This window comes from Helianthus annuus, chromosome 13 (genome assembly GCF_002127325.2).
Source record: "Helianthus annuus cultivar XRQ/B chromosome 13, HanXRQr2.0-SUNRISE, whole genome shotgun sequence".
In the NCBI taxonomy this organism is placed as follows: domain Eukaryota; kingdom Viridiplantae; phylum Streptophyta; class Magnoliopsida; order Asterales; family Asteraceae; genus Helianthus; species Helianthus annuus.
The window spans coordinates 63,294,745-63,322,507 of record NC_035445.2 but is presented as its reverse complement, the minus strand read 5'-3'; the positions used below and the strand labels follow the sequence as shown (position 1 = coordinate 63,322,507).

Below are 27,763 nucleotides of genomic sequence, written 5' to 3'. Positions count from 1 at the left end.
GAGGACCCGACGGCCTAGGTCTATTATCAATGTAGTTTACCATTTCTTGTTGATCGTCCGTTTCTTTCATGCAACTCCAATTTTCATGTGACCCACCACACCCTTCACAAGCCATGACCGAGACTGTTTTGGTCATTTCTAATTTTTTTATTTTTGAAGAAAGGGCCTCGATTTGGGCTTGTAAAGAGGTGCTTTCGTCTACCTTATGGGCGCCCGGGGCGATAGTTTTATTTCCCCGGGGAGTGTGCCACTGAAAATTGGTTTGAGCAATTTCCTCAATCTGATTATATATTTCGTGTGGGCGACGATTACCTAAAAGTCCCCCGGAGCTAGAATCAAGTGTCTGCCTAGTATGTGGCAACAACCCATTGTAGAAAGTGGATACTTGTTGCCATATTGCGAGGCCGTGATGGGGACACTTGCGTAATAGCTCCTTGAACCTTTCCCAAGTTTCATATAAGGATTCCCCATCCTCTTGTGAGTATGTGTTAATTTCAGACATTAATTTAGCAGTTTTAGAAGGAGGGAAATACTTATATAGAAATTTTTGGGCTAGTTCATCCCAGGTGTTTACCGATCCAGCTGGGAGGGTGTTGAGCCAAGCTTTCGCTCGGTCTTTCAGCGAAAATGGAAACATACGAAGGCGGATGGCGTCGTTTGATGCCCCATTGATCCGAAAGGTATCACATATTTCTAAGAAATTAGTTATATGTAGATGGGGATCTTCGTCCGCGAGCCCATGGAAGGTTGCGGAGTTTTGGAGCATTTGTATCAAGTGCGGTCGAAGTTCGAAGTTATTGGCTTCGACATTCGGGGCATTGATAGCGGCGCCTAGATTACCTACGGTGGGCCGTAAATAATCCATGAGGGTACGTTGGTCCGCCATTGGGGGTGGATCACCCGAAACCTTCTCTTGGTTTTTGGCTTTTAACCTTTTTCTGAGAAAGCGTTCGGGTTCTTCTAATGGTTCCTTTATGTCTTTATTGGAACTGGAGCTCATACACTACGCGAGGTTGGCGTCGGGTTCCAAGTCCTGCAATAAAAACAGAAAAGAATGTTGGTCAGAAGGTTCACCACGGCCCCGTGTCCAGCGAACACGGCCCCGTGGTCGGAATTACAGTGATTGTTTTTCAGATCCCAGTTACTGGAAGTTGGACCACGGGGCCGTGTCGGTGCGAACACGGCCCCGTGGTCGGAATTACAGTGATTGTTTTTCAGATCCCAGTTACTGGAAGTTGGACACGGCCCCGTGTTGCACCGACACGGCCCCGTGGTCAGCCTTCTGTAACTTGAAAAACAAAAACTGCCAGTAATGTTGCTGAGCACGGCCCGTGTCCGACCAGGCACGGCCCCGTGCTGAGCTCTGCAGAAGCTGAAAAATCTAAAAAAAAATCCTAAAAATTAAAGAAAAATAAAAAGATGATTAGGCCGTTGATTCCTAACTTTCTTAAAATCCTTGTGTCCCCGGCAACGGCGCCAAAAACTTGATGCGTGTCAGTGTGTATATGTTTTTAATATATAATTAAGCCCTTTTTACACTTTTAGCCAAGTTTTAAATTTATAAAACACGATATTTACTAACACTAAACACACATATGGGCAAGTGCACCCATCGTGGACGTAGTATAGTGTTGGTAAGATACCGAGGTCGTCCAAGGACACAAGAGCTTTTAATACCGGTTTATCCTCAACGTCTAACCAAATCAAAAAGTTAGAAAAATGTTTTAAACTAAGAAAAATAAAAACTAACTAAATGCTGAAAATTAAAATAAAATAAAAACAGATAGACAAGATGAATCACTTGGATCCGACACGTGTATTAGTATAACCTTTGATTATTTTCGCACTTTTGCACTTGTTTAAGAGATTATCTTAGTTATTGTAGTAGGCCCCTCTTTTGAAGGTGACGTTATCCTCAACCCAGTAGTTTGAGTCAGCAAGGATACAATCCTAAAGGGTCGGATTATTGAAAGATAATGAATTAAGTTATTAATGCAAATTGTGGTAGGCCCCTCTTTTGGCGGTGACGTTACCCTCGGCTAAGTAGTCTGAGTCAGCAGGGATACAGTCCTAAATAGCCGGGTTATAGTATTAATAGTAGTTAGCTTATGAGGGGGTCAAAGAGTTTGGATCCCCGCCATCCAATACCTATGGGCATCGAAGGAGATCCTACTAAATTTGACCCAGGTCCCAAGCAGGACCTCTAAACGCTGAACAAGGGCAAGACCCTTACCAAACCGTTCCCTTAACCCCCGACCAGGTAGCCAACATACCTCCATATAGACCGTGGAGATATGAATGGTGAAAATCTTTTATTTTATATAGACAGTAAAATAATGCCAAGACACCACGGACAAACGATAAGGAAAGATCACCTTCAACATAAGTAACTAGTTATTAAAGTCATTAATACAAAACCAAATAAAAAGTGCAAAAGATTAAAAATAAAAAGTATTATACTAAACACTTGTCTTCACCAAGTGATGTAAGAGACTTAGGCAAACATGGCCTTGATTGTCAAGAACTCTTACGATCAATCTTGGATCCCGAGACGACTCACACACTCTACGATGGACAATGGATGATGGTGGTGGATGATGGTGATATGGTGGTGGTGGGTGGTGGATGAGGTGTGAGAGAGGTGGTGTGCCAAGGGATGAGAGAGAATGAAACCAAGCTCCTCTATTTATAGGCTGGACAGAACGCTGGACACGGCCCCGTGTCCGCTGGACACGGCCCCGTGCCCGTCTGACACTCTCTCTCTTCATTAATTGTAATTGCGAATTACAATTAATGCGCCTGCTGTACTTTCAACACGCCCCCGTGCCCGCTGGGCACGGCCCCATGGTGAGCAATGGAAGCTTCTACTGGTTTGTCTTTTCTGCTGCTTCCTGGGCACGCCCCCGTGTTCGCTGGACACGGGGCGTGTTCAGACTCTGTTTTCTTCTCTTTGTCTTGGGAGGTGCCGTTGAGGGTCCGGGCAGTCCACTTTTGTTCCTTTTCTTGTATTTATGGTAGAATTAGTGGTCTTTTTGCTTCTTTTGTGATTTTGAGCTCATTTCATCCTGAAAATACAAAAGGAAGACAAAAACACTCTTTTTCCAACATTAGTACTTAAAAAGGGTTAGTTTTATGCCTTAATTGATGTGTTTTATATGTTGCATTTTACACACATCATGAGGCTGGAAATGGTCCTATGAAGTCGATACCCCATATATCAAAGACTTCACAGACTTGCATTGGATGCTGAGGCATTTCATGACGTGCGAAGATATTTGTTGCCCTCTGGCAAGCATCACACGCTCTAACCCATTCATGCGCATCACGAAAGATTGTGGGCCAGTAAAACCCAGAGTCTAACACTTTCTTTGCAGTGTAGTTTGCTCCATGATGACCTCCGGTTGGCCCTTCGTGACAATGTCGCAGAATGCTAGCTGCCTCTTCTCCAAACACACATCTTCGGATCACCTGATCGGCTCCGATTCTAAACAGGTATGGTTCGTCCCAAATATAATATTTCAAATCTGCAAAGAACTTCCTCTTTTGCTAATATGATAATCCTTTGATAAGGATTCCACATGCAAGGTAGTTTGCAAAGTCTACGAACCATGGTGACTCGTCATTCATCTCGATACTCAAGAGAAATTCGTGGGGGAAATTGTCATTTATTGGTTCCTCCACTGAATTTTCTGAATTGCCATGCTCAAGTCTCGAGAGATGGTCGGCTGCAACATTCAAAGCTCCCTTTTTGTCTTGGATCTAAATGTCAAATTCTTGTAGTAACAAGATCCATCTGATAAGACGTGGTTTTGCGTCTTGTTTGCTAAAAAGGTATTTGATTACTGGATGATCCGTATACACAATTGTTTTGGACAACACAAGGTACGACCTGAATTTGTCAAAAGCATAAACTACTGCCAAAAGCTCTTTCTCTGTGGTCGTGTAATTTTCCTAAGCATCGTGTAGAGTTTTGCTGGCATAGTATATAGGATGAAAATGCTTCTCCCTTCGCTGTCCTAAGACTGCTCCTATTGCGTAATCACTGGTGTCGCACATTATCTCAAATGGTAACGCCCAATCTGGGGCAACTAAAATAAGGGCTTCGATAAGCCTCTGTTTAAGCTGCTTGAATGCTTTCATGCATTCGTCTGAAAACACAAACGGAGCATCTTTTTCTAACAAACGGGTCATAGGTCTTGCGATTTTTGAAAAGTCTTTTATGAATCGCCTATAGAACCCTGCATGACCCAGGAAACTTCTAATCGCTCTGACCGAGGTTGGAGGAGGAAGTTTAGAAATGATATCCACTTTTGCTGGATCAACTTCCAACCCAGCTTCAGAGATTTTGTGTCCAAGAACTACCCCTTCTTTCACCATGAAGTGGCACTTCTCCCAGTTAAGCACAAGATTAGTTTCCTCACATCTCATTAACATTCTTTTCAGATTTCCAAGACACTGATCGAAAGAACTCCCGAAAACAGAGAAATCATCCATGAATACTTCCATGGAGTCTTCGATCATGTCATGAAAAATGGCTACCATGCAGCGCTGAAATGTGGCTGGTGCATTACACAGCCCAAAAGGCATACGCCAGTAGGCGAATGTGCCGAAAGGACATGTGAAGGTAGTCTTTTCCTGGTCTTCAGGAGCGATAGGAATTTGAAAGTATCCAGAGAACCCATCCAGAAAACAGAAAAATGACTTCCCCGACAGACGTTCCAACATCTGGTCGATGAATGGAAGCGGGAAGTGGTCCTTACGGGTGGCATCGTTCAGTTTGCGATAATCGATGCAAACTCGCCATCCAGTGACGGTACGGGTAGGAATAAGTTCATTTCTATCGTTTGGAACTACAGTAATACCACCTTTCTTGGGTACTACTTGCACTGGACTTACCCAAACAGAATCAGATATAGGATAAATCAGCCCTGCATCTAACAACTTAATTACTTCTTTCTTCACCACGTCTTGCATATTAGGATTCAAATGCCTTTGATGCTGTGCACTAGGCTTATAATCGTCTTCTATGAGAATTTTATGAGTACAAAAAGAAGGATTAATGCCTTTGATATCCATAATCTTCCACGCCATAGCTTTCTTGTGAAGCGTTAGAACTTCGAGAAGTTGTCTCTTTTCTTCTTTTGCTAGAGATGCTGAAATGATGACTGGCAAGTGACATTCCTCGTCTAGAAATGCATATTCGAGATGCGGTGGGAGTTCTTTTAACTCCAACGACGGTGGGTCTTCAGCCGATGGTTTGGACTTTTCTTCAACTTCACTGTCAATCTCCTCAAATTGATCAGGACCTTGAGAACCATCATCATCGATTTGGCAGACTGGCTGCTCCTATGAAATGTCATCTTGGTTCTCACACAAAAGAGGTGTGTCCATATCAATTTCTTCTATCGTGCCTTTGAAATGAGAGTTTACACAAGTATCGACAATGTCGACATAGTAAAGCATGTCATCGTGACTTTGCGGATATTGCATTGACCTTTTAATATCAAAAGTCACGTGCTCGTTTTTTACTCGGAGCGTGATTTGGCCAGCTGTCACATCAACAATCGTCCTCGCAGTATTGAGGAACGGGCGTCCAAGTATTAATGGCACTTTTGAGTCTTCGTCCATGTCGAGACTAACAAAATCCATGGGAAAAACAAATTTATCGATTTTAACAAGCATGTTTTCAACGAATCCACGCGGATACTTGACTAAATGATCTGCAAGTCGAATGCTCATTCTAGTGGGTGAAGGCTCACCCAGATCTAATTAGCAAAAACCTTATAAGGCATAAGGTTTATGCTAGCTCCTAAATCGGCTAATGCGTGACTGACAGACATGCTGCCAATGAGATAGGGAAGAGTAAAACTGCCCGGATCTCCCATCTTTTCAGCTAGACGGTTTTGGAGAAGGGCTGAACAGTTTTCATTCATCAACACACAAGACAAGCTTTTGAGCTTCTTCTTGTTTGTGAGGATGTCTTTTAAGAACCTTGCGTATTTAGGCATTTGAGCCAACGCCTCAACAAACGGTATGTTTATGTGTAATTGTTTAAACATTTCTAAAAACTTACCATGTTTTTCATCGTTCTTTTGCTTCTTCAATATGCTCAGATATGGGACAGGAGGAATGAAATCTTTAACTGGCTCCTGGAACTGTGCTGTACTTGCTGGGACTCGCCTAGCGTGTACCTCGTCTGAAGCGTCAGTTTGGACCGTATCAGTGATCGGTGGTGAGTCCGATTTGTCAGGTCCCGTGGCTTTACCACTCCATGTCATTACTGCATTAACGTGCCCTCTCGGGTTTGGTTCTGTGTTACCTGGGAGACTACCTTGTGGTCTTTCAGACAACATCTTGGCCAATTGGCCGACTTGATTCTCAATGGTTTGTATTGAAGCCTTCTGGCTCCGCATTTCCCCTTCTTGTGCCATGAAACGCTCCTCATGCTGCTGGTATCGCTTTTCAGATATTTGATTGGCATTGTTAGAGTTGTTTAACAGCTGGGCCATCATCTCCTCTAGTTTTGAGTTGGTTTGAGGCTAGGAAGTGCTTCCTGAACCTAAATTATTGTAACGTGTTTGAAAGGTTTGCCCTGATAGCTGAAAAGACTGTCCATGGGGCTAGAAGGATTGCCCCTGACACTGTTGTGGTACGGGAGCGCGTTGAGCATATCTGAGTGGTTTTTGGTTATTGGAATTAGCTTTCCACCCAAAGTTTGGATGATTCCTCCAACCCGGATTGTACGTGTTGCTATAGGGGTTATTTTGGTGCCTAATTTGATTGCCCAAATAGTCCACCTCTTCGTGGCCTGTAAACATAACACCCTGCTCACATGATGTTTGTACTTGCGAAACGTTTTGAGCTTGATCAAATCTTGCTGCCAAAGCTCCAACCTGTGCTGCAGGAGCCGTATATGTATCTACTTGATGAACTCCAGGAATGGATAAAGCTTTACTTCTGTCACACCCTGGCTTTGCGGAAGCGTGAGTTTATTTGGTGTGACTTCTTAATACCATAGCTTAACCACAACAAAGCTATATGAAAATAAAACCATGATAATCATCCATTCATTCAAGTTTTAAAGATAAAATATGACAACATTATTTTAGAGTTGACACATGCAACGAGTTTACAACACAACAAAATAAAAACATTGTTCATAAGACACAACCACAAACATGAAATAAACACAGTTTAAGACTTGTGACTCGTCCAGGCAAGAGCCACAACCCCTAAACTTGGATGACCTCATTCTCCTACGCAGCATGAAGACATAGCATACCTCGCCAGATCCCTAATTCCCTGAAATACATGTAAGTTGAAAATCAACAAAAGTTGAGCGAGTTCATGTAAAAGTGAGTATGTAAAAACCTTTGTAACATGTTTGTATGTATGAAAATCCCTGGTATGTAGCAAATAAGGAAAAATGAGATCACCATTGGTTTGCAAGGCCAATGATATGTGTGAAGTGCTATAGGAAGACTCAAACCTAGCAGATTTTTACGTCGGGCTCAAAGTCACCCCGAGGTCCGTACAGTTGGGCCTGGAGTTGGGCTCGCTACACCCAGATAGATCTACCGCTAATGACCCTCGGTCCTACAATGAGGATTAATGGCCTCTAGTTTCCGCCTACCCACTCACATGATCTAAGTAGTAACCCTCCTTACGCTAACCATACCATGTATAAAAGTATCCGTAATCATAGTAACATGTATTTCACCCTCGAAGTATAAAAACTGAAAACAGTTAAAAGAAAAGGGGGACATGAACTCACTGAAGTGCGTCTCGAAATAGTCAATCCCAATCAACCTGCTGCGTGACGACCTACACGTACTAACTTTTATTAGACGGACGGCCGTGCCTTGGCTTAAGGTTTAACATTTTTGGGAAATAGTTAGACAACTATTTCGTATTTACACTTCTTAATTATTTTGTAAATATATTCCTTCCCAAGGATGGGGGTATTAATACATGTATGTTTTTATAATTCCAAAAATATATTTGTAAGTCTCACTTAAGAAATATATTTTAAATCACTTGTCTAAAATATTCTATCTCCAAAATATACATATTTTTTCCAAAAATATTATATTTTACTTCATACAATTTCCAAAATAATACTTTATCAAAATACACAGTTAAGAGTATTTTCCGAAAATACATAAGTCACATTTTAGGGTTCGTGGTGTAATAACAATACCGGTGTAACTTAAATATTTATTTGTGAGGGCGTTGGTATTATTTTTGGAGTCGTATTTTCATGATATTTCAAGTATTATTATTTTTACTCTAAAAATAATATATCTCTAGTTCACAAAATAATCATAAAGTCACACAAGCGTTTTACAATGAAATATATATTCTAAATATATATTTAACAAGTTTTATTTACGAAAATCCACCTCCGAATACTTGGTTACTTTATAATAAAAATCACGGTGAAGTTTGTTTGGAAAAACAAGTCAAAAATATATTTATAAACACTTGTCACAAAAATATTTCTAAGTGTTATTTTCTGGAAAAATTTCGCCAGAGTTTCCTCTGTAACTGGAGGTGGCCACGCTTACTAGCGTATCATTTTCTTTTCAAAATTCAATCAAACAATTTACCAATCATCAATATACAATATTTAAACATCAAATTTGTCAAAATATGTCTAAATCGCAAACTCATGAACTTGAATGTTGTGTAAAAATATGTAGTAACTTTCTAACATATTTAGTGGATCTCGTCATCTTTAAAAATAAAATTAGTTTCTTGACAACTTTATTCTTAAAGAACTTGTAGTTTTACAACTTCTAGTCAAAATTTACGAAAATATTTATTTGTTAAATATTCTTGCTACACAAGTGTTTACACACTTGTTTATTCACTAAAATGCCTTTAGTTTATGTTAGATCCGGGTTTTAAACAAGACTTGCATCTTTCACTTAGTTCTTCCGAAAAACCACTTGTAGATCTTTAGATCTACTAGTTTAGAACCTTATTTTACAAGAAAAAAATTCATTTACACAAGTTCATGTTCATGAGTGGAAGGGTTCATCATCTTACAACTTTTACACTTAACATATTACTAGTTCATGTTCCATGAACATGATCTAGTATGGTTAGATGATGATCCGTCCCACTACTAGCAACAAACAGCGAAAAATAATCACAACTAGCCAAGATTTACAAGATTTACACAACTAGTTTCTCTTTATCCAACTAGTTTATCTTACTTTCAAGACTTTTAGTTATGATCTTGTGTGTTCTTGAATTTTAACCGTTAAATCACCTATTAACCACTTTAAACAAGAACAAGAGGATGTTTAGAGGCACTTACTACTAGCTCGAGGCTAGGGAAGAAACAAGGCGTAAACAAGGTGGATAAAAGAAATGTAGAGAGGTTCTTGAGCTTCCGAAAGCACCGGGCTTGCTTGAATGATCTCTAGCACACTTGTATGTAAGAAAATGGCTTGAACAAAAATTGATGGTGAGTGTATGATGGGTGGTGGTGTTCGGCCGATTACAAAGAAAGGAGGAAGAAGAGAGCAAGTTTAAGTTGTGTTGAAGTGAGATAATGAAGAACTAGTAGGCATATTTATAAACCAACTTAGTGCTTTATCCTCCATATAATATGTCTCTAAGATATCAAACATCCACCAATTAAATAATCAAGAAAATAGGTGTGGGTCACCCCTTGGGTGACCGTCAACTAGAGGGGGGGGGGTATGGTTGGTTTGTAATGCTCTTGGTTACCAACTAGTTGTAAACAAAAGGATTTAGTTAGTATTTTAGATGTGTTTATTGGTATAAAGGGTTTTAGGGTGTTCGGGGACCCTAACTAGCTCAGAAAAGTGTAAACAATGTTTTTGACAATATTTTTATGTTCCGGGTAAAGTCCGGTTGTTCGGTTGGATATTGATCCGTTAAAGTGCTAAATAAGTATTTAAAGTGTCTTTTATAGTGTTTTTAGTGACACAATAAATCCCCGACACTTTGGAAAGTGTCTAGTTTTATTTTCCCATGTTTTTGCACTTTACTAGTTATGTTAAATGCTGAATTTTTGTATAAAGTGCATAATTTGGTAATTAAAGCATATTTTAGGCACATCCGGTCACTATAACTATCACCTAGTGACGCAGTCTTACAATTCTCACCTCCCTACACTCCGTACTAGTGTAGTAATCTATTCCCGGCTCATACTGGCCTTAGAGACAATGTCTGTCTAGTGCTGGCAATATCAGCATGTTTACTGGGTTATCCGTTCATGGTGCTAACTGTGCTTTTGTGCATCAAGTTTGTCACTATAATTTTGTATGTAATGAATGGAGTGCCAGTAATAAAGTATGATGCATGAATATGTATGTATCAGAAATCAAGAAGCAGTTTAACCACAATTGTAAGCAAGCACAGTAATTAAGCATTAATTAAATATTAATTAATTTATACGGATACCTGGTTTTGTGAGGGTTGTCACAACTTCGTACTCCACTTTGGCGAGAACTCGATTTCAAGGTAGCTTTCTCTATAATTGCATAGGCTTCATTAGGTGTTTTTGTTCCAAGATCACCTCCTGCATATACATCTAAACGTTCTTGTGAGTCGTAGTTGAGCCCTTGGTAGAAGTTCAACACAAGTTGTCTTTTAGACAACCCACGATGTGGAACATCGATCAGAAGATCTTTGAACCTCTCCCAAGCAGCGTGTAGAGATTCGCCATCGTCCTGTTTGAATGTCATGATACGATTCTTTAGCTTAGCTGTCTTTTCCGGTGGGAAGTATTTTTGCATAAAAAGATTGGCCATCTTGTTCCAGGTCGTGATGGACCCTGCTGGAAGTGACAAGAGCCAAGATCGGGCTTTGTCTCGCAAAGAAAATGGAAAGAGTCGCAAAAGAATTGCGTCTTCAGAAACGTTTAAAATTTTGAAAGTCGAGCACACCTCGAGAAATGATGTGATGTGCCGACCTGGATCTTCGTGATCCTTCCCATCAAACTGCACAGAATTTTGCAACATATTAATTATACTAGATTTAATTTCAAAACTCGGTGCTGCTATAGTAGGTCGGGCGATGCTCGGTAGCAAGCCCTCTCCTCCTGGACAGCCAGTCTCATTCAAAGGCTGGTCGTCTTCTGCCGTAATGCTTCCTGTGTCATCCTCTAAACTCTCGCTATCAGAAAGAATCACTGGTTCGTCGATTGCGGCCGCAATCCTTTGTGCAACAACAAGTGATCTTTCGCTAAGCCGCTTGCTTCTTCTTAGATTATTTTCTGGTTCGTCGGCTAGCTCAGCGTTAGCGGGTGCAGGGGGCGTGGATATTAGCCTGCATGTAAAAAGGAAGGCATTATACAGAAAAAAGAACATCATAATTAGGAAATAAGTAATAATAACAATACTAATACATAATATACATATATATACGGGCTATTAAACACATGTATTTAATCATTTACTGAATTATTTACTTATTTACATATGAGAACTTTTATATATATATATATATATATATCAGAAAATCTGATATATCTGATAAAATTCTGATAAAAGCTTTCGTTCCATCAGAATTTCTGATAAATCCATTAGAATTACCAGAAAATCTGGTAAATGTATCTGAAATTAAATTTGTTGTTTTTAGAAGATCTAATGGTTTTATCAGAATCCATCAGAAAATCGGATAAATTCATTGGAATTTATCAGAAAATCTGATGATTTTATCAGAAAGTTATATTTTATTTTTATGAAGTAAATAAATAAACAAATGAGGACAATAATTAAATGAATGAACAGATAATTAAACGGACAGAAATAAATAAATAAATAAAGAAATAAATAAATAAAATACTAAATTAGAAATACTGAACTGAAATAAAAAATGAATGAAGTACAAAAATGAAACTAAAGAAATTAGAATACTGAATTAAATGATTGCCAGTAAATGGTTCGATTCCGAACACATAACTGAATTAAAATAAATGAAATAAAAATGTTAGTTGAACAATAAATAAAAAGTTAGTATGTTAGTGAGTTAGTAAAGTTAGTTGGTTAGTGGTTAGTTGGTTAGTAAAACAGAAAAGAAAAGTTAGTCAAAAGTTAGTCCTAGTGGGCGTGCCAGGCTAGGTATTTACAAGTTAGTAAATTAAAGAAAACAAAAGTTAGTTAAACAGTTAAGTAAAAGAAAATAAATAAATACAAAAATTTACAGATATTAACAGTTATTGACAGTTTGTACACCGGTAAAATAATGACTCGGATTGTTCCATTAATTTTGCCGTGAGTCTCCCCGGCAACGGCACCAAAAACTTGACGTACATGTTCGTATACATATTTATTTACGGTATCTTCACATGCAACGAAATGTGTTTTATATTTATAAAAATAGTTTATACCTTAACATTAAAACACACACAACAAAGGACAAGTGTATCCCGTCATATATGCAGCAAAGTATTGGTAAGATCCAGATATCGATCCATGGAACACGAGCGTTATAATGTACTAAATCTTTGTCATTATTTTACCAGATAAAAAGATAGGGGAATGGTTGTTTAACTAATTTATCTAAATTATATCTAAAACATAACTATACTACTATTATCTTGTTTCACAAACAACTTAAACATGTTATTTATCAGATATGTCACAAAAGCACTTAATCAATTTTCCAATTTCGAGACAGCTAGTTACCGGGTCTGGATTTCTAGCATTATGATTCTTCAGAAAGTTAACGCGATGGTCACACGTTAACCACCTAAAATCATTCATTAGCGAGCTATTGATATTTATTCATGCGAATCTTTAAAGATAGGTTATTTACCGGGTCTGGATTCCTAACCTCACTTTTCAAAGAAAGCAATACCGATGGTCACAATACAGCCACGAGGATAAGCAATTATGTAGATCATATAACAAACAATTTCACCTTTACACGTCTTAAACACAAATCTACCATGTCAGCAATTTCAGACCAAAACTACTAAACAAGGATCATAAACCGCATCTAAGAACATGCAATCAACACCATATAATTCGTTAGAACCCTTACGTGCAAGAAAGTATTCCTAATCAAAATAAGATATATCTTGTATAAAACCAATACCCTGGTCTGGTTTCATGGTGTAAACAAAGTCTACAAACAAGTGATTAATCAAGAAACAGTTACCATCCCACTAACCACAGATTCATTATCCAAGACAATCAAACATAATCAGGAACTCAACATCAATGAAACATTCGTTATATAATCATGAAGATTCAACAAGAAAAAGTACTAAGTTTCATATAAATAAGATTACAACATAAAGATTATTCAAGAAACAAGTTTATAACTACTATTACATAAACTACTTTAAACATAAACTAACATCAGCTCATAACTTGCAAAATGATTAGAATACATGTTCAAGAACAAGGAATCGAACCATAAACAAGCAAGGAATTGATGGGTTGGATCGGTTATGCTTCCATTCGATCTTTAAACCTCAAAAGGGTCTGATCAGGACTGCTTCGTAACCCAGAAATCGCCCAGAAACATGGAGAAAAACCCAACATTTTGATCAGTAGCGAATGCTGCTATTTATAGGCAATTTCCAGGTTGGCACGGCCGTGCGGATTTGGCACGGTCGTGCGGTCAGGTCTTGTCGGGTGACGTCAGTTTCAGCGATCCCGAGTCAGCCAAGTGGACAAGTTGCCTGAGTCAACAGATCGGCACGGTAGTGCCGCTGGTGGCACTGTAGTGCCACTCCTCAGAAATGTTGGTCAAAAGGCTTGATTTGGCAATGGCATGGTCATGCTTCGGGTGCCACGGTAGTGCGGCCCGAGAAACAGTTGGCAATCCTAGTTGCACTGGCAGTGCTTCCGAGATCGTAGCAGCGGCACGGTAGTGCCACCGGTGGCACAGTCGTGCCACACCTGGCAGTTCATCAGATTTTTGCCATTTTCATCAGAAATGCATCAGATTTTGTCCGTTTTCATCAGATTTTTCCATTATGCTCTGTTTAAGACCTGAAAATATAAAAAATACCAGATTTGGTACCTAAACGTTGCGTTTTTCGGTCAAAAATGCTTAAAACGGAAGTGTTTTGGGGTATAAAAACATGTATAATTTAACGTATATCATGGTGTATGGGTAGCAGGTTGGTTTTAGCTTGAGATGGTGAAAGTGATGATGATGATGAAGTGGGTGGGTCCCACATAAATCTCTAAGTATATCTCTTTTAACTTTTTAGTATTAATTTAACACTAAGGGTATTTTTTTAATTTTACACGCACTTAACACCAAAAACTAACCCCCATCCGTTTAAAGGACTATCCGGGAACGAAAATTGAAATGTAGGGGACTATAGAGGTAATTTTAGAAAGTTAGGGACTAAAGGTGCAAAAAAGGCCAAACCACAGGGACTATTCGAGCATTTAACTCAAATTTTTATTACTTAGATTCTGAAGCTTGGATTTGTTGTATTTGCTTTCACATTCAAAGAGTCTTCTTTTCCTTGCACCTAAGTAGAGATGCATAAAAAACCGGTTTTTCAACCAAAATCGGTAAAAAACCGAAACCTTTTTTTTAGAAACCAGTTTTTTTGTAACCGGTTCAGTTATTGACCGGTTAAGGGTTAGTTTATGTTTTGGGCGAAAAAACCGGTTGGCAAAGCGGTTATATAAAAAACTGTTTAAATAATCGATTTATATTAAAAACCGGTTAAAAAACCGAAAACGCTACACATGTTTTAACAGTCATATGACCGTTTGAGGGTCAAATCTTCCGTTTTCTGGGTTTTTTTTGTCTAGAATTATAATGACCTTCCTAGAACCCTCAACGTAACCCTAGACGTCCCTAAATATACCCCGTGCGCGAGAAACGTGCCCAAAATACCCTTGTATTTATAAAAATCAAGAAAAACCAAGACTGGGAGTCCCTTGCGGGCTGCGACCCCATAGCCTTTGGCTCTCGTGGGGCGTGAGCTCAGTTGCTTGCGGTGCACCCCTAGTGCCACGTGTCCACACACTTGTCGAAGCTACTACCCTGACTCACCAGACCTACCGACGCCTTTTAGGCTCTCGCGGGCCGCGAAGGCCCTAGTTATATCTCTCGCGGGGCGCGAGAGAGTGGCCGACCAGCCTATAAATAGAGGGCTTCGGCTCATTTGATCAATCGTTCATTTGTCGATTTCTCTCTCAACTTCCGAATAGCAATTACTATACCCGGGCATAATACCCACTATAAAGCGAAGCTCTGCCTCGTTGTAAGTATTATAACCCTGCTGTTACCCTACACGGTCGATTTAGGGCTCCGTAATGCATGTCAGGGCTCTGCCCAACTCAGTCGTTGGAGTTCTGTCTCGTGTGTACCCCCGATTGATTTAAGATTCCGTACTGCATGTCGGCTCTGCCTGACTCAGTCATTGGAATTCTGTCTCGAGTTGTACAGTTAATGTGATTTGGGTTATTTTACTAACACGTGTGCATTGTTAAATTTTAATAGATAATAACCAGGAAGCTTTAGTTTTACCTAAGTTAACAATGTGAGTACATCTGCTTTTTGCCACCTTTTTAAAAATCTTTTTGTGAGTCAAAATGTTTTACCAATCCCTCAAATGTTTTAAACTACATACACTTAACAGTAATTGAGTGTTTGTGATTCTACAATTACTACCGGTATGTTGGGGTTTTGTATACAAAATGTGGAAAACGTTACCGTTGGACAAAAAGTTAGCCAATGGGTGATATAACCCACAGGTCAGTGAATGAGTAATTGAGTAGATATAAACAAATGTAATTGCGGATGCCCTCAATACTGTAAAGTGATAAAAATTGTTTTGATTAAACTGGGATGCACTCGCCAGTATTTCTTGCTGATAAAATGTTTTAAAACGCGTTTCAGGTAACACAATGTGAAAGCCAAATAGAAGCCAGCTGGAGAGCACTGAAGGCTTGGAAAAATGGCTATAAAAGTTAACTAAATAAAAAGAAGTTTTTGTTTTCAATAATTAGGGTTTATCCCTACAATTGTATTGTCAAATGAACTTGGGTTTCATCCCAACGATTTACTATTATAAAAGTTTGGTGTTTTACTCTGATCAAAATATTTCCTAACTACGGTCCTGATGTTTTCCACTGCCAAATTAATAAACACTGATACCACTGATACTGTCCTCGCGGTGCCCGCTCCCGGGTAGGGGTCGGGGGTTGCGACAGAGAGTGGTATCAGAGCTATAACCACTGGTTTAAGCCCAAAAAGTGTTCCGCTGACACTTAAAATTCTGTGTTAGGAAATAACTTATGTGTAAATATTGTTTTGTGTTATTTAACTATTTGTTAGTTTACAGTATGAGTGATCAAGGAACTTCGGACGCTTATCGTCATTTAGATAGTTCACCGAAAAATGAGGGAACATCATCTCAACCTGATCGCTCAGGATACTCAGCCGATACTGAGGAAGGGATATTTATATTTAAGGCACAGTCTGAGTAACTTTTTACTACTAAAAAGAGAGGTTGGTTTAATAGAGGAGCACGTGAGAGAAGAAAGAGAATGAAGAAGTTACAACAACAGAGGGCGATAGTCAGGGCTAATAGAGAGGCAAATGCACAGATTCAGGAAACAGCCAATAGGCCACCTTGGGAAGAGGAATTAGATAAACAACTTGCCAATTTCCATATGTTAGCCACTACAGCAGTAGATGCTAACCTAAATCAAATAGCCGAACCACCACTATTACCTTTATTCCCAGACCAACCAATACTACAACTCGACCAGGAAGACCCGTTTCCAATCCCAGATGTAGATCCCTATGAGATTCCCAGAATTCCCCCACCAAACCCCATAGCTCAGTATACTGACCTTAACCCTTTGGATCCCTTTTGGAGTAGCGAATGGTGGACGCAGAGTGTAATAAGAAACCCATATCCTTATGGACAACCCATCCCTCAACATCCTGATTGTCACACCCCAACTGATGGCGGAATCATCGGGGCATGGCACTGAGCGAAACAGATTGTCCAGAAGTTTCCATAACAATTATCTTTACTATTCAATTTAAAATAATACGTCCCATACCGTACCTTAAACAGTAAACAAATTATTACAGATAAAATCCAGGCAAATATTTCCGTTTCAACAACTCAGATTTTAAATACAGCAATTGTTTATCTGCTTCTAGAGACCCATAATTTGACCACTACAGACAACTATTTGTTGGGCTCTAGAGCTTTATTCTAGCCTCGCTTTCCTAGCAGATATGCATCTTAAACACCTGTCACATACGTTAAAATAAAGTCAATACATAAAATGTAAAGATGAGCATACAAGTTTGATAATAGCATAATAGAGTTCGAAATAGTTTACGCATAACCAGCACGTACACAGAGGAAAACGGAGCATGTTAATTATCGACATGGATCTATCGATAACAATGACTGCGGGTTGACTGCTCGAGGCAGTTTGCAATACATGATTACCATTGTAATCCATGCAAGTAATTGTCCTTAACAAACCCCGTGTTCGGTGCGACGATTTTCGATATTTCGATTTCGATTGCGACTGATGAGAATACGATAGAGTTTCCTATTCAAATTACTTTTAATCCCAACTACTATATCTAACATACAAGCATCTATATTTCGCGCTGTCTTTTCGCCACCAATTATTGTAATTCGATTTCGATTTAGTTCGATTGAGTTTCGATTGCGATTCGATTGATTACCACACATAACATAAAGTAAACATGCACAAGTAACACATAAGGCACACACACACACGTATAATACACCAAAGTTGCATAATTCGAGTTTCGAGTTCGATGATGATTAGATTAGTTCGATTAGCATTTAATCAACTTTATCGCATTGTTACTTCGTACTATTCACAGTCGTAATGCAATTCGTATTGAGAAATATACTTCGATTTCTTCAATTGTAATTAATTATTCCACATAATACAACTGACGTAAACTTAAAATAGACTAACTATACTCAAAGAAGTCAAAACAGGAATTGAGCAAGGAATGACAGATCACAATTAGCGATCTTTTCTTCCTTTGACTTCAATCTTGACTTTGACTTTAACTTTTGAAAACATGGGGTGTTACACTGATCTTGTACCAGCACCCATGCCACCTAGGAGCCAGGAAAATTTGGAGGAACTTCGCTCATTGGGTGATGAATTAGTAGAGGAAGGAGATAGAATTCGGCTAATAGGAGAAAAGCTTATGTGGAAGCATGTCGAACGTGATATACATGATTGGATACATGATACTTAGAAAATACCTAGATATATGTGTAATTTTGTATTTTGAAAAAAAAATCTATAGATAGACTAAAATAGATACGGATGCATAACCACTAGTATATTTGATTTCCAGTTGTAATTTGTAATAGATGCATATATGTATATATAGAAAAGAGTAAAAGCCGCAATGATCAACGATTTTGACCAAATTGTTTGTGTGATTGTGTATAAAAAATTTGTACCAACTTTATTCTGTGATAATTAATACTTGCTAAATATTCCCAATTCAGATGGACAACGAAGTAAATCAGGAAAACCAAAATAATGAGAATAACGGAAACCAAATAGATAATAGTGCCATCTAACATATAGTAGCACAAGGAATTATAGATGTTATGCCTTATATTATCAAGACTGTTAAAGAAGCTGAAAATAATAAATATGCAAATGGAAGTAAACACCAACACACTGAACCAAGTCACAGTGTGAATAATGATAACGGACCTATTATCCAAGCTCCAATTCCTAAGAGAAGAAGAACCGCTTCTTACGGTTGTTCTTATAAAGAATTCTTGGGTTGCAAACCAATAGAATTCTCAGGCAATGAAGGAGTCATTGCAGCCTTACGTTAGCTAGAAAAGACAGAAGCAACCATAAAAATAAGTAAATGTGCAGACGAAGATAAGATTATGTTTGCTTCTAATCTTTTAAAAAATGCAGCCTTAGAATGGTGGAATACTATTCTCCAGTCTAGGGGAAGTGACAGAGTTTATAATATGGAATGGATCAACTTTAAGAAAATGGTTGAAAGAAAAATCTGACCTCCTAATGAGAAGGAACAAATCGCCAATAAGTTCCTAAATCTTAGAATGGCTGGAATAGACTGCAAAGGTTACACTACCATATTCTTCGAATATGCTAGGATAGTGCCAACCTTAGCCTCACCTGAACTAGTGTTAATCTCCCGTTATATTTGGGGATTAATTAGTGAGATTAGACACGTAGTCAAGGCAGCTAGACCACAAACCATAGAAGAAGCAGTAGAACTAGCTAATACCTTGACCGATGAACTGGTACGTATACAAGAGGAAAACCAGAGAAAGAACTTAGCTCAAAAGCTTACCCAGGAATTTCGTTCTAATAATTCCTACCGAGGAAAAGCAACAGGTTCTTCTTCACCCTACTGTAGATATTGCAAAAGAAAGCATTCTGGAAAATGCTCTATATACTACAACTTTTGCAAAATATCTGGACACAAGGAAGAAGACTGTAGGAAGAAACCCAGTAATGGGATATGCTTCAATTGTGAAGAGACGGGACACATGAAACTGAACTGTCCGAAACTAGCTCTAGCCACAACCAACAAAGCTAAGACAACTGGAGCGCCTAAGAAAAATACTATAGCCTTTGTTCTGATAGCTGAGGAAGCCAAGATGATTCCGGATGTGATTACCGGTACATTCTTAGTTAATAACACATTTGCCAAAGTATTGTTTGACTCTGGAGCAAACCAAAGTTTTATCAATACTTCTTTCTACAAACTTCTTGACCAACCTTTAGCCAAACTTCAACAAGATTGTCTGGAAGAGACGGCAAACGAAGAATCCGTTAAGATAGGTGAAAACTTGCAGGGAGCAAGAATAGAAATCCTGAACCATGAATTCTTTGCTAACCTTTACCCAATGAACCTGGCTGGATTCGATGTTGTGTTAGGAATGAATTGGTTGGTAGCCAATCGTGCTAGTATTTTATGTGATCAAAAGTCAGTACAAGTAAGTACATTAAATGGTAAAAAGATCACAATTAAAGGAGATAAGCCAACCAGATCGACAAAATTCATCTCTGTGATGAAAGCTGCAAGTTATGAAAGGAAAAGAGGAATAGTATATATAGTTTCTGTAATCATTAATACTAAAGGAAGAAAATTAAAAGATATTCCTGTAATATCTAAATTCTCAGACGTTTTTCCAGAAGAGTTACCTGGATTAGCGCCTTATAGAGAGGTTGAATTTAGAATTCACCTAATACTAGGGACGACACCGATTGTAAAAGCACCATACCGATTAGCGCCAACGGAGCTGCAGGAACTGAAGAAACAATTGGACGATCTTCTTGAGAAAAGTTTTATACAACCAAGTTCATCACCGTGGGAAGCACCGGTGTTGTTTGTTAAGAAGAAAGACGGATCGATGCATATGTGCATTGATTACAGAGATTTGAACAAAGTCACGATTAAGAATCGGTACCCACTACCAAGAATCGATGATCTGTTCGATCAACTTCAATGAGCTCGATTCTTTTCTAAGATCGACTTATGCTCAGGATATCATCAAGTGAAAGTACAGGAAGAGGATATTCCTAAAACTGCTTTCAGAACGAGATATGGTCATTATGAATTTACCGTCATGCCATTTGGTTTAACCAATGCCCCAGCCGCATTTATGGACATGATGAACAAGATATGTTGAATGGCACTGTTATCTATTTGGTTTCCGTTATTTTCATTATTTTTGTTTTCTAGATTTACTTCATTGTCCATCTGAATTGTAAACATTTATCAAATATTAATTATCACAGAATAGAATTGAATACAATTATTTATACACAATCATACGAACAAGTTGGTCAAAAACGTCGATCATTGCAACTTTTACTCTTTTTCATATATATATATATATATATATATATATATATATATATATGCATGTATTACAAATTACAACTGGAAATGGAAAATACAAAACATTCGTACTTATATATATATATATATAAGTACAAAATTACACGTATATCTAGTTATGGGCTAGGTGCCATTCATCCAGTATTGCACTTCCCGCTCATCATATTTCCAAACTAGTCGTTCCCTTATCTGTCTGATCCTATTCCCTTCATTCACTAAATCTTCTCCATACTGATGGAGTTCCTGCACCTGTTTTCGACTCATTGGTGGATCTAATGGTTCCGGTGGAGGTACGGGTTCCTCATATGGGTCTCCGCTATTCATTTCAAAAAATGTTCTATTGATTTCCTTCCACGGATCAGGTTCTAAAGGTTTTAGATCTTCTTCAGGAGGGTATAAGGCCGAATATGACCTATTGTCATCAAACCATGGATCATATCCTACAGGATGTGGAGTTGGGATTCTAGGTGATTCGTCTGGGTTAAAAGCAGGTATCGGGAGCTGGTTCTCGGAGTGGGATTCTAGCATCGGTTGGTCTGGAGGTTCGGCTACTTGGTTTTGGTTATTGTCTACGGCTGTAGTAGCTAACATATGGAAATTGGCCAAATGTCTATGTAATTCTTCCTCCCAAGGCGGTCTACTGGTTACTTCCTGGATTTGTGCATCCACTTCCCTATTGGCCCTGGCTATTGCTCTCTATTGCTGTAACTTTTTCATTCTTTTTCTCCTTTCATGAGCTCCTCTATTAAACCAACCTCTTTTCTTAGTAGTAAAAGGTTCCTCCGATTATGCCTTAAAAATAAATATTCCCTCTTCGGTATCGGCTGAATATCCTGAGGGATCAGGCTGGGATGATGTTCCCTCATTTTTCTGTGAACTATCTAAATGACGATAAGTTTCCGCTGTTCCTTGATCACTCATACTGTATACTAACAAATAGTCAAATAACACATAACACATAATCACATAATTTTATTTCCTAACACAGAATTTGAAATTCCAGTGTCAGCAGAACACTTCGTTGGCTTAAATCAGTGGCTGTAGCTCTGATACCACCTTCTGTCGCAACCCCGACCCCTGCCCGAGAGCGGGCGGCCGCGAGCTACTCAGAGCGGGTGGTATCGGTGTTTATTAACTTGGCAGCCGAATACATCAGGACCGCAGTTAGGAAATATTGTATCAGAGTAAAACACCTCATTTTATAATTAATAATATATTGGGATCAACCCAAGTTTTTATTACAAATATGTTTATAGGGATAAACCCTATTTATTGAAAACAAAATGTCTTGTTTATTTAGGTAACTTTTATAGCCACCATTCCAAGCCTTCAGTGCTCTCCAGCTGGCTTCTATTGGGCTTTCACATTACGTTACCTGAAACGCGTTTTAAAACATTTTGTCAGCAAGAAATACCGGTGAGTGAATCCCAGTTTAATCAAAATAGGTTTTATCAGTTTACAGCATTGAGGGCGACTCGCAATTACATTTGTTTATATTTCTACTTTAATTACCACCCACGGTACTGTCAATCCATGACTGGTGGTCATGTTACTACTCACAGTGTAGTAACAAATTTTGTATACAAAACCCCAACATACCGACGATAATTGTAGAATACAAATACTCAATAACTGTGAAATATAAGTTAAAACAATTGAGGTTTTGTAAAAGAAATTGCAAAAAGGAGGATTACTCACATATCCTGTTCATCATGTCTATAAATGCGGCTGGGGCATTGGTTAAACCAAATGGCATGACGGTAAATTCATAATGACCGTATCTCGTTCTAAAAGCAGTTTTAGGAATATCCTCTTCCTGTACTTCTAGTTGATGATATCCAGAGCGTAAATCGATCTTAGAAAAGAATCGAGCTCCTTGAAGTTGATCGAACAGATCATCGATTCTCGGTAGTGGGTACCGATTCTTAATCGCGACTTTGTTCAATTCTCGATAGTCAATGCACATACGCATCGATCCATCTTTCTTCTTAACAAACAACACTGGCGCTCCCCATGGGTAAGGACTTGGTTGTATAAAACCCTTGTTAAGAAGTTCGTCCAATTGCTTCTTCAGTTCCTGCATTTCCGTTGGTGCTAATCGATACGGTGCTTTGGTAATTGGCGTCGTCCCTTTTACTAGGTGAATTCTAAATTCAACCTCTCTATCAGGCGGTAATTCAGGTAACTCTTCTGGAAAAACGTTTGCGAATTTAGATATTACAGGAATATCTTTTAATTCTTTTCCTTTAGTATTAATGATTACATAAATTATATATACTAATCCTCATTTCCTTTCGTAACTTGCAGCTTTCATCACAGAGATGAATTTCATCGATCTAGTTGGCTTATCTCCTTTAATTGTGATCTTTTCACCACTTGGTGTACTTACATGTACTAACTTTTGATCACATAATATATTGGCACGATTGGCTACCAACCAATCTATTCCTAATACAACATCGAAACCAGTCAGATTCATTGGGTAAAGGTTAGCAAAGAAAGTTTAGGATTTCTATTCTTGCTCCCTGCAAGATTTCACTTATCTTAACAGATTCTCCATTGGCTGTTTCTACCAGACAGTCTTGTTGAATTTTGACTAAGGGTTGGTCAAGAAATTGGTAGAAAGAAGTATTGATAAAACTTTGGTTTGCACCAGAGTCAAACAATACCTTGGCAAATATGTCATTAACTAAAAACGGCGATCACATCCGGAATCATCTTAGCTTCCTCAGCTGTCAGAACAAAGGCTCTGGCATTCTTCTTGGGTGCTTCTGTCGTCTTAGTCTTGTTGGGCATGGCTAGAGCTAGTTTCGGACAGTTTGGTCTAATGTGTCCTTTTTCTCCACAATTATAGCATACTCCATTACTGGGTTTCCTCCTACAGTCTTCTTCCTTGTGTCCGGAGATTTTGCAAAAGTTACAATACGTAGAGCATTTTCCAAAATGCTTTCTTTTACAATTCTTACAATTGGGTGTAGAAGAACCTATTCCCTTTCCACGATAGGAATTACTAGAACGGAATTCCTGTGTAAGCTTTTGAGCTAGGTTCTTCCTCTGATTTTCTTCTTGTGCGCGTACTAGTTCGTCAGTCAAGATATTGGCTAATTCTACCGCTTCTTCTATGGTTTGTGGTCTAGCTGCCTTGACTACATGTCTAATCTCACTAATTAATCCCCAAATATAACGGGAAATTAGTACTGGTTCGGGTGAGGCTAAGGATGGTACTATCCTAGCATATTCGAAGAATATGGTAGTGTAACCCTTGCAGTCTATTCCAGTCATTCTGTGACTTAGGAACTTATTGGCTATTTGTTCCTTGTCATTAAGAGGACAAAATTTTCTTTCAACCATTTCCGTAAAGTTGATCCATTCCATATTATAAACTCTGTCACTTCCCCTAGACTGGAGAATAGTATTCCACCATTCTAAGGCTGCATTTTTGAAAAGATTAGAAGCAAACATAAATTTATCTTCGTCTGCATATTTACTTATTTTTATGCCTGCTTCCGTCTTTTCTATCCAACGTAAGGTTGCAATGGCTCCTTCATTGCCTGAGAATCCTATTGGTTTGCAGGCCAAGAATTCTTTAAAAGAACAACCGTATGGAGCGGTTCTTCTTCTTTTAGGAATTGGAGCTTGGATAATAGGTCCATTGTCATTATTCACACTGTGACTAGGTTCAGTGTGTTGACGTTTACTGCCATTTGCAAATTTATCTGCTTCTTTAACAGTCTTGATAATATAAGGTATGGCATCTATAATTCCTTGTGCCACTATATGTTGAATGGAACTGTTATCTATTTGGTTTCCGTTATTTTCATTATTTTTGTTTTCTTGGTTTACTTCGTTGTCCATCTGAATTGTAAACATTTATCAAATATTAATTATCATAGAATAGAATTGAATACAATTATTTATACACAATCATACGAACAAGTTGGTCAAAAATGTCGATCATTATGACTTTTACTCTTTTTCATATATATATATATGCATCTATTACAAATTACATCTGGAAATGGAAAATACTATGCATCTGGACTTATATATATATATATATATATATATATATAGAGTACAAAATTACACGTATATCTAGTTGTGGGCTAGGTGCCATTCATCCAGTATTGCACTTCCCGCTCATCATATTTCCAAACTAGTCATTCCCCTATCTGTCTGATCCTATTCCCTTCATTCACTAAATCTTCTCCATATTGATGGAGTTCCTGAACTTGTTTTCGACTCATTGGTGGATCTAATGGTTCCGGTGGAGGTACGGGTTCCTCATATGGGTCTCCGCTATTCATTTCGAAAAATGTCCTATCGATTTCCTTCCACGGATCAGGTTCTAAAGGTTTTAGTTTATCTTCAGGAGGGTATAAGGCCAAATATGACCTATTGTCATCAAACCATGGATCATGTCCTAGAGGATGTGGAGTTGGGATTCTAGGTGATTCGTCTGGGTTAAAAGCAGGTATCGGGAGTTGGTTCTCGGAGTGGGATTCTAGCATCGGTTGGTCTGGAGGTTCGGCTACTTGGTTTTGGTCATTGTCTACGGCTGTAGTAGCTAACACATGGAAATTGGCCTACTGTCTATCTAATTCTTCCTCCCAAGGTGGTCTACTGGTTACTTCCTGGATTTGTGCATCCGCCTCCCTGTTGGCCCTGGCTATTGCTCTCTGTTGCTGTAACTTTTTCATTCTTTTTCTCCTTTCATGAGCTCCTCTATTAAACCAACCTCTTTTCTTAGTAGTAAAAGGTTCCTCCGATTGTGCCTTAAAAATAAATATTCCTTCTTCGGTATCGGCTGAATATCCTGAGGGATCAGGCTGGGATGATGTTCCCTCATTTTTCTGTGAACTATCTAAATGACGATAAGTGTCCGCTTTGATCACTCATACTGTAAACTAACAAATAGTCAAATAACACATAACACATAATCACATAATTTTATTTCCTAACACAGAATTTGAAATTCCATTGTCAGCAGAACACTTCTTTGGCTTAAATCAGTGGCTGTAGCTCTGATACCACCTTCTGTCGCAACCCCCGACCCCTGCCCGGGAGCGGGCGGTCGTGAGCTACTCAGAGCGGGTGGTATTGGTGTTTATTAATTTGGCAGCGGGATACATCAGGACCGTAGTTAGGAAATATTGTATCAGAGTAAAACACCTCATTTTATAATTAATAATATATTGGGATCAACCCAAGTTTTTATTACAAACATGTTTATAGGGATAAACCCTATTTATTGAAAACAAAATGTCTTGTTTATTTAGGTAACTTTTATAGGCACTATTCCAAGCCTTCAGTGCTCTCCAGCTGGCTTCTATTGGGCTTTCACATCACGTTACCTGAAACGCGTTTTAAAACATTTCGTCCGCAAGAAATACTGGTGAGTGAATCCCAGATTAATCAAAACAGGTTTTTATCAATTTACAGCATTGAGGGCGATCTCGCAATTACATTTGTTTATATTTCTACTTTAATTACCACCCACGGTACTGTCAATCCATGACTGGTGGTCATGTTACTACTCACTGTGTAGTAACAAATTTTGTATACAAAACCCCAACATACCGATGATAATTGTAGAATACAAATACTCAATCACAGTGAAATATAAGTTAAAACAATTGAGGTTTTGTAAAAACAGAATGCTAAAAGGAGGATTACTCACATTGAAAGTTTAGATAATACTAAGGTTTCCTGAGAATCTCCTGGTTATTATCTAGTAAATTAAATAATGCACACGTGTTAGTAAAATAACCCAATTTAAATTAACCGTACAACCCAAGACAGAATTCCAATGACTGTGTCGGGCAGAGCTGACATGCATTACAGAAGTTCTAAATCAATCGGGTGTAAACACGAGACAAGATTCCAATGACTGAGTCAGGCAGAGCCGACATGCATTACGGAATCATAAATCGATCGTGTAGGGTAATAGCAAGGTTATAGTACTTACAACAAGGCAAAGCTTCGCTAAATAGTGGGTATTAAGCTCGGGCAGAATTTCTACTACTAGAGAATTGAGAGAGAATCAGAAAACTGAACGAATTGAAATGAATTCGTCGACTGCTATTTATAGGCTCGGATTAAGGCGGCTCACGCCTCGCGAAGAAGAAGGTTAGGGCCTTCGCGGCCCGCGAGAGACCATGTGTCAACTATAGCTTTGACCCGTCATCGTTGTAGCCCCGGTGAGTCATGTGCCACGTGGCATACTGCCTTGTTCGACAAACAAAGGCAGTCGCGACCCGCGATAAACCTAACTAAGGTTGTCGCGCCCCGCGAGCGACTCCTGAACTCCGTTTTCTTGAATTTAATAAGTGTAGGGCTATTACGGGTCCGATTTTCACGTACGGGGTATATTTAGGGACATTTAGGGTGTCCAAAATATTTTTAGGAGGGTTGTTATACAGCGCATCTGTATACACTTCTAACATTATTGAGAAAAGAAAAGCTTTATGCTAAATTCTCAAAATGTGAATTTTGGTTACAAGAAGTGCAATTCCTTGGACATCTAGTTAATCATGAAGGAATTCATGTGGATCCCACAAAAATCGAAGCGATTACTAAATGGAAAGTCCCTGAATCACCAACAGAAGTACGCAGTTTTCTTGGACTGGCAGGATATTATAGACGGTTTATCCGAGATTTCTATAGAATAGTCATTCCATTAACTAAACCGACCTGCAAATCAGTTAAGTTTGAATGGGGACCGGAACAGGAAGAAGCTTTTAGGATTCTTAAGCAAAGGTTAACCAACGCACCCATACTCGCATTACCAGAAAGAACTGAAGACTTTATAGTCTATTGTGATGCGTCTAAGTTAGGATATGGATGCGTGTTGATGCAACGTCAAAAGGTTATAGCT

At 38.7% G+C, this 27,763-nt stretch overlaps 1 protein-coding gene and 1 non-coding gene across 2 annotated transcripts; one reads left to right on the top strand and one right to left on the bottom strand.

Moving 5' to 3' along the window:
* Positions 1 to 401: 401 nt before the first annotated feature.
* On the top strand, positions 402 to 508 carry LOC118486148. Its single transcript, XR_004878004.1, has one exon. It is a non-coding gene; the product is annotated as a small nucleolar RNA R71 (small nucleolar RNA).
* A 3,443-nt stretch (positions 509 to 3,951) lies between these two features.
* LOC110900888 lies at positions 3,952 to 6,509 on the bottom strand. The gene is made up of 2 exons (XM_022147746.1): positions 5,781 to 6,509; positions 3,952 to 5,346 (listed from the first exon to the last, which is right to left on the bottom strand). The coding sequence occupies exons 1-2, from the start codon at positions 6,507 to 6,509 to the stop codon at positions 3,952 to 3,954; spliced, it is 2,124 nt and encodes a 707-aa protein (XP_022003438.1).
* Between the last annotated feature and the right edge of the window lie 21,254 nt (positions 6,510 to 27,763).